A 7,743-nucleotide genomic window follows, 5' to 3' on the forward strand; every position below is an offset into this window, starting at 1 on the left:
GCTTAGCATGCACGAGGCTCTGGGTTCAGTCCCCAGGAACACACACAGAAGGGCGGCTCCTTTTCACCTGGCTTTCAAGGGCAGAATTTGGGGGGTGGTTTTGGTGCAGGAGGTAGGGTGTGAGGACAGTTTGAATCCCTGTGAGAGCCAGAGAAGGACCTGGGCATCCTAAGTTGTGCAGACGCTGAGGTGAATCAGAACCAAGTCCTAAGATGAGTGATACTGGACATCACTTTCCTGCATCGCCTTTGCCCTCTTTTCTTTGCCCGACTCTCACCTCTGCCTTCCAGTTCCCTTTCTCCTATCCAGGCAGTCTCCATTCTGAAGTTGAGAGTTGGGTGTTTTTTTTTTCTTGGCGTTTTTTTTTTTTTTCTTCTTCTTCTTCTTAGTACTGGGGATTGAACCCAAAGGCATTCTGCCTCCAAGCTGTACACCCCAGCATGATTTTATTATTTGTAAATGAGGTCTAAGTCGCAGAAGGGTCTCACTAATTTCTGAGGCCGGCTTTAAACCTAAGATCCTCCTGTCTCAGCCTCCCAAGTACTGGGATTACAAGCGTGCGCCACCATACCCATCTTAAGTTGAGATGGTAGTTCGCCTTATATCCTTGCTTCAAAGTATTAAAACTTTGATTTGAAGCCGGGCGTAATGGTGCATGCTTGTAATCCCAGCATTTGGGAGGCTGAGACAGGAGGATCGTGGTTTGAGGATAGCCTCAGCTACTTAATGAGGTCCTCTGCAACTTAGTGAGACCCTGTTTCAAAACAGAATAAGCCAATGTGTGGGCGTGGTGGCACACACTTGTAATTGGAGAGGCAGAGACCAGCATTGGAGAGGCAGAGACCAGAAGATCATGGTTCGCGGACAGCCTCAGCTACTTAGCAAGGCCTTTTGCAACTCAGTGAGACCCTGTTTCAGTAAATAAAAACACTAAAAAATAGAGCTGGGCAGTACTTGGGAGGCTGAGACAGGAGTATCACACAGGTTTGAAGCCAGCCTCAGCTACTTAGTGAGGATCTGCAACTTAGTGACACCTGTTTCCAAATAAAATAGAAAATGGGTCTGGGAGTATAGCCTACAGGTAGAAAGCCCCTGGGTTTCATCCCCAGCACCACAAAAATAAATTAAAAAAAAAATAGGGCTGGGAGTATAGGTCGGTGGTAGAAGGCCCCTGGGTTCCATCCCCAGTACCATAAATAAAGAATAAAAAATAGGGCTTGGAGTGTAGCTCAGAGATAGAACACCCTGGGTTTTCATCCCAGTACCGAAAAGAAGAAAAAAAGCAACTTCTGAGTCTCCTATGCGCATTAAACAGCCATCTGATGGTGCGACTGCATTCTTGTTAAAAAGGACTTTTCCTAAACCGGGCGTGGTGGCGCACACTTGTAATCCCCGCGCTTGGGAGGCGGAGACAGGAGGATCACACAGGTTCGAAGTCAGCCTCGCTGGCTTAAGAGACCCTGTTTCCAAATAAAAATATAAAATAGGTCTGGGAGTGTAGCCCGGAGGTAGAAGGGTTTCTAGGAACCCCAGTACCACACACACACACACACACACACACACACACACACACACACACACTTTCCCAGGTTTCCCCCACACCCTGGGGCTGAGTTCTTGGTTTCTCTGAATGGCTTACAGACCTGTCTCTGTCCTGGTTAATTTCTTACCTATCTCATCCATAGGAAACATTTCCTCAAGTTAACTAAGCTTAAGCCACTTGACACAGTTCTGTCTGTCTTGCCCTTTGCCTAGCTGACTCCTCATCTTTCAAAGAAGCAGCCTTTCTGACTCAAGTCTAGGCCGAGTTTCTGTCTGCCATCTTCCATGCAGAGGAAGCTCTGAGCTTTCTCTCAATCCTGCCTAGAGCCTTCAAATCACATTAGACTGGGATTGTCTGATTGCTGGGGTGTCTCCCAGTAAAAACTTTTGTTTTTATTTTTTAAGTTGCTAAGTGAGGGTCTTACTGAGTCCGGAGGCAGTCCTCCGACCTGTTATCCTCCCGTCTCGGCCTCCTAGGTACTAGGATTACAGGGGTGCACCAACCACATCTGGCCTTTGTCATTTTGAAACAGCCTCACTAAATTGTGGAGGCTGGCTTCAAACCTGCCATCCTCCTGTCTCGGCCTCCCAGGTACTGGGATTACAGGCATGTGCCTTCACGCCCCACTGTGCTTACTGTTTTCTTCCCAGTAGATTTGAAAGCTCCAGTGAGTCGGACCACAGCCACCTTGCTCACCTTGAATCCCAGTGCTAACCCCGTGCCTAGCAAATAATAGGCGCTTTCCAAATTATTCACAATATCAATAAATGAATCTGGAAGTAACCAGAGACCTCACAGAAGGTAGTTTCCATGATGCGTACAGTCTTCACTGTAGGGGATGGACACCCACCAACGAGTAGAAATTTCACATTTCCCCCCAGATGTCCTCTGGGTTATACAGTCGGATGGATGCTTTGATTTGGGGCTATTTTATTCCACTTCCTATCAACTGCCAGGGCAGCACCCAGGCTAATATGTCCACGAGCTGACTAAAACATAGAGCCAGCCCAGTAAATAAAACAACAGGAGCCCAGCGGCATGGTGTCACATGCCTGTATCCCAGTATGTGGGAGGCTCAGACCGGAGGGTCGCAGGCTCCAGGCCGGCTTCAGCAATTTATTTTTTGTGGTGCTGTGAATGGAACCCAGTGGCATTCTACCCCTCAGCTGCACCCTCAGCCCTATTTTTTTATTCTTAATTAATTAATTAATTTTTTTGTAGTACTGAGAATGGAACCCAGGGGCATTCTACCTCCAAGCTACACCCCCGGTCCTATTTTTTAATCTTTTTATTTTATTTTATTTGCGGGTCTGAGGATAGAACCCAGGGGCATTTGACGTCCAAACTACAACCCCAGCCCTATTTTTTATTCTTTATTTTTGAAACAGGGTGTCACTAAGTTGTAGAGAGCCTCACTAAGTAACTGATGCCGTCTGTAAACTGCGATCCTCCTGTCTCAGCCTCCCGAATGCCAGGATTAAAAGCGTGCACCACCATGCCCGGCTATTCTTTTTTCATTTTTATTTTTTCGGGTCTGGGGATAGAACCCAGGGGCATTTGACCTCCGAGTTACACCCCCTGCCCTATTTTTTCTTTATTTTGAGACCGGGTCTCACTGAGTTGCAAAGGGCCTCATTAAGTAGTTGAGGCTGTCCGTGAACTGTGATCCTCCTGTCTCAGCCTCCTGAATGCTGAGATTATAAGCTTGCGCCACCATGCCCGGCTGCTTCAGCAATTTGGTAAGAATCTCAGCAATCTAGTGAGACCCTGTTTCAAAACAAAAATAAAAAGGGCTGAGGGTTTATCTTGGAGGCAGAATGCCTCTAGGTTCAATCCAGAGCACCACAGAAGTATGGGGGCCCCCGGAAAACTCTTGTTCTAAGAATAAGCCTTATCCAGTCGGGTCCAGGCAAAAATGGATTCATTGGTAATGGTTTCAGATGACAGCTATTTTGGATATTTCCCCCTGGAATACAGTTCAGAAAACTGTGTGTGGGAGTACTGGGAATTGAACCCAGGGACATTCTACCTCTGATCTATCCATTTATTTATTTAGTGGTGCTAGGCACTGAACCCAGGAGCATTCTACCACTGAGCTATACCCAGAGCCCTGTGTGTGTGTGTGTGTGTGTGTGTGTGTGTGTGTGTGTGTGTGTGTGTATGCGTGCCAGGGATTGAACCCAGGGGCATTCTACCTCCAGCCAATTTTTTTACTCTTTATTTTTTTTGTGGTACTAGAGATGGAACCCAAGGGCATTCTACCTCTGGGCTACACTCCCAGACTTAATTTACATTTTGTTTGGAAACAGGACCTCACTAAATTGCAGAGAGCCTCACTAAATAGCTGAGGCTGGCTTTGAACCTGCGCAATCCTCCTGTCTCAGCCTCCTAAATAATAGGATTACAAGTGTATGCCACCATGCCCAGCTACTTTTTATTTTGAAACAGGGTCTCACTAATTTGCGAAGGCCTCACTAAGTAGCTGAGGCTGTTTGCGAACCCAGACCCTCTTGTCTCAGCCTCCCAAGTACTGGGATTGCAAGCATGTACCACCATGCCAAGCTTTCTTTCTATTTATTAATTTTTATTTATTTATTTTGCAGTACAGGGGATGGAACTCAGGAGCATTCTACCTCCGAGCTATATCCCCAGCTCTATTTTTTTTTTCTTTAGTTTGAAACAGAGGTCTCACTAAGCTGCAGAGGGCCTCACTAAGTAGCTGAAGCTGTGCACAAACCGCGATTCTCCTGTCTCAGCCTCCCAAATACTGGGATTACAAGCGTGCCTACCATGTTCGGCTTCTTAAAAAACAAAAAAACAGGGTCTTGCTAGATTGATGAGAGCCCCACTGCTTGCCGAGGCTGTCCTCTGAATGATCCTCCAGTATCCGTCTCCCAAGTGTTGGGATTACAGGCACGTGCTACCATGCCTAGTTGACTTTCCTATTTTGAAACAGGGTTTCCTGAGTTGCTGAGGCTGGCCTTGAACCTGCCATTCTCCTGTTTCAGCCTCCTGGGTACTGGGGTTACAGGTTTGTGCCGCTTTGTTCAGCCCCCATCCCTCTTACTCAGCAAAACCACACCTGAACGCTTATCCTTCAGGTAAGAAGGGTAAGAGTTCCACTGGGGAAATCGGCTTCTCCAAAGCAACTGCTGCTTCCTAGTGGTGCTAAGGGACAGGCGCCCTGGGGTGCGGAGGGGGGCAGTGTTAGGGCACGTGCATGAAGAAGCAGTCAGAGGACAGAGCGCCTCATAGTTGCTTTCCCCCTTTTTATTAAAAATAGACCCGAACACTTTATATATCATACAAAAGTTTCGTTCGCTGGTGGCGGCCACGGGAAAGACGCCCGTAGCACTGATGATCCACCTCCCCTCCAGGGGACTGGGTCCCAGGGAGCAGTGGCCGGGCCTCAGAAGATGCCCGGAAAGACCACTTGCTCTGGAAACAGCCAGCTGCAGGTGGGGACTGTTCCAGGGACAGCTTTCCCCACCCCACCTAGTGGCAAAGGTTAGATATTCCAAAGTGCCTCTTTAGTGCCAAGGTAAACTAGCCAGTGGAGAGAGATGGGAACCCCTGTGGTCTCCCAGGGCCTGGGACTCGGGTTCCTCCGCCCCCTCCCGGTGGAGTCCTTTCTCCACAAAGGGGAGTAGGGACCGATTCACCTGCAGAGACTCTGGTGTCCTGGTGTCCGAGGCCAACACTGCGTTCCAACCCCAGCCTGTTCTCGGCTTGTCTGTGGCCTCGGCTTTGTGCCCTCTTCCCTCCAGAAAGAGCAGGTCACCATCGGATCCCTCCCGTGGTCCTCTCCGCCCTGCCGTTTCTGTTGCCAGGACCTACAATCATCCCCTTTCCCTGTTCTGTATTTCCCTGACTGCTGCCCACTCCTGAGCCTTGAACACCCCTGGGGTACCCCATGCCCCTGATCCAAGGGGGCCCGGGTGTGAGGGGGTGGGGGCAGGGGGGGCGTTGGCGGGAGCCGGGTTTCCCCCAGGGGTGGGGCAGTACTCATGCTGGTGCCGACGGCTCGGCAGGGCCGGGGGGCGGGGGCGCGGGGGTGGGGCATGCGGAGGGAGGACGCAGCCTGCCTGAGCCCCTCAGTCCCAGCCATTGTCCTTCACCATGTGTGACATTTCAATGATGTATTTCCCTTCCTTGTACTTCTGGCTCGTCTCAAAAGCCTGTTCCTGGTGGAGAGCAAAGCAAGTGACCTGAGGACAGCGGCTCCTCTCCAGGAACCCACCTCGGGGTCCCCTGCCTAGTCCATCCCGGCTCCAGGCTCCCTGTTAGGACCTGTGGCTGCCGGGGCGCAGGAGGCCTCGGGGAACTCTAGCAGACGGCCTTCTTCCCCAGGTACTTACGTATTTCCACCCCAGTGTGGTTTTGCAGCTTTCACAGAAAATGTCTGCTACCGAGTGGAGCCCCGTAAGCAGGAGGCGCTGCTCTGCCGGCCCACAGCCCACGTTGACCCTGTCTCCAGAAACAAGAAGGGCCCAGCCCCAGTGGGGTCGTTCTGTCAGTCCGGCCCCCCAAGCAGCCCAAAGGGGCTTTGGCCTGGAAAACTGGAAGCCCCTGCCTTCTGCAACCGCCCCGCTCTGACCCGGGCCTGGAACTTCAAGCTCCAGCGATTTTAGTTCTGCCCACGTTCTCCACAAGAGATGGGCAGACTGGCTTTCTGAACCCTCTAAAGAAAGGGCAGTGCCAAGGGTACAAGGTCAGCTTCTGGCCTGGGGATGTGGCCCAGGGTAAGAGTGCTTGCCTGGCACACGCGAGGCCCTGGGTTCTATCCCCAGCATCCCCAAAAGGAGGGGTGGGGGAAGAACACCTGATGCTCACTCCCTTTGTCCACAAAGGAAGATTGTTCACACACACACAAGCACAAGTACACACGCACAAAGAAAGAGGAAGACTCACACGGAGTTAAACAGGTAGGCTCGGCCATGGCTCCCCTGGAAGGACTGTGGAGACACAGGACAGACAGTGACCACTGGGTCGCCCTGGGCCTCGCTGCCTGAGTCCCAGCTAGGGCATGGGGCAGGGAGGAAGGGCCAAAGGGCCATGCTGCGTCACCGCCGGGTGATGTTGGGGCTAGCCAGGCCTGGGGAGGAGGGCGGTGGCAGCCCCGCTCTGGCCTACCTTGGAGATAAGCTCATCGTGTTTGGCTAGGTGCGCGCGACAGTGGACGCAGCTGTAAGTGCGGTGGCAGCGGGGCAGGTAGCTGCGGAAGGTCTTGGTGGGGAGGCAGGCAGGGGCCGGGCCGGGGTCACAGCTGGGCATGACGGGCTGGAGGACGATGCCCTGGCGGGCCGGAGGGGCTGGCGCCGTGCAGCCCCCGCAGAGACGGTCGCAGGTGAAGCAGCGGAGCAGGTTGGCTAGAGCCGTGTTTCAGGGCGGGAGAAATGTGGGGGGCTGCCCGGCCTGGGCCCCCCCAGACGAGAACCAGATGGAAATGGAAGTCACCTGGGAAGAGGGAGGAGAGGGCATCAGGGGTGCTGGGGTCCCTCCCGGGGGGGGGGACTGGGGGAGGTGGGGCTCAGCTCCCCCCCACCTCTGCCTCCCCGTCACCACCAACCCTCCCCATCACCAGCCAGCGTCCCCTGGAGTCCCGTTCTGGCAGCAGCTGCAGGCTTCTTGTGGCACAGCCAGGGAGCCCGTCTCTGTCTCTCCTGGGGCGGCAGCAAGAGTCACCGTTTTCCACTGAGAGCACACGCTGGCACAAACACCACCATGGCATCATCCGCGGGGCCCTGTCTTCTGTGTGCGACTCCTCTGTGAGGATCTGCGCCCTTCGGGCATTGGTAGGCACTGTGTTTCTGGGGCTCGGGACCTCTGAGAAGCTGGGGCTGCCTGGAGGGTCTTCTGTTCTCATGGCCGCCTCCACTTGCCGTATAGTATAGAATTCTTTGCACGTTTTGTCGGGGAGCGCCTGCACCCTGCTGCTGCCCTCTCCTGGGGCCAGGCCCTGCACTTAGGACTCTCCGCTAGAACTTTACAGATGTCTTCTTCAGTACCAAACATCACACATGTGACTGTTCTCCAATTTTGTACCTTGGGTCACTCATCCCAGCCCAAAGGGGGTACCTGCTTGCTGGACTCCTGGATGTCTGTCTATCTGTCTGTCTGTCTCTCCACTATTTGTTCACTGTTGCTTATTATCCCCGAGTCAAAGGCTTAGGCGCCCAGCGGTAGGAGAGACAATATAT

The 7,743-nt window shown here is 52.6% G+C and overlaps 1 protein-coding gene across 1 annotated transcript; it reads right to left on the bottom strand.

Moving 5' to 3' along the window:
- Nucleotides 1-5,637: 5,637 nt before the first annotated feature.
- Nucleotides 5,638-6,817, bottom strand: YPEL4 (yippee like 4; the record flags this gene model as incomplete). Its single annotated transcript, XM_080714816.1, has 4 exons — nucleotides 5,638-5,727; nucleotides 5,902-6,010; nucleotides 6,455-6,498; nucleotides 6,677-6,817. 4 exons carry the CDS (start codon nucleotides 6,815-6,817, stop codon nucleotides 5,638-5,640), a joined length of 384 nt encoding a protein of 127 aa, XP_080570942.1.
- Nucleotides 6,818-7,743: the final 926 nt, after the last annotated feature.

This window comes from Muscardinus avellanarius (genome assembly GCF_963383645.1).
Source record: "Muscardinus avellanarius genome assembly, chromosome: 1".
NCBI lineage: Eukaryota > Metazoa > Chordata > Mammalia > Rodentia > Gliridae > Muscardinus > Muscardinus avellanarius.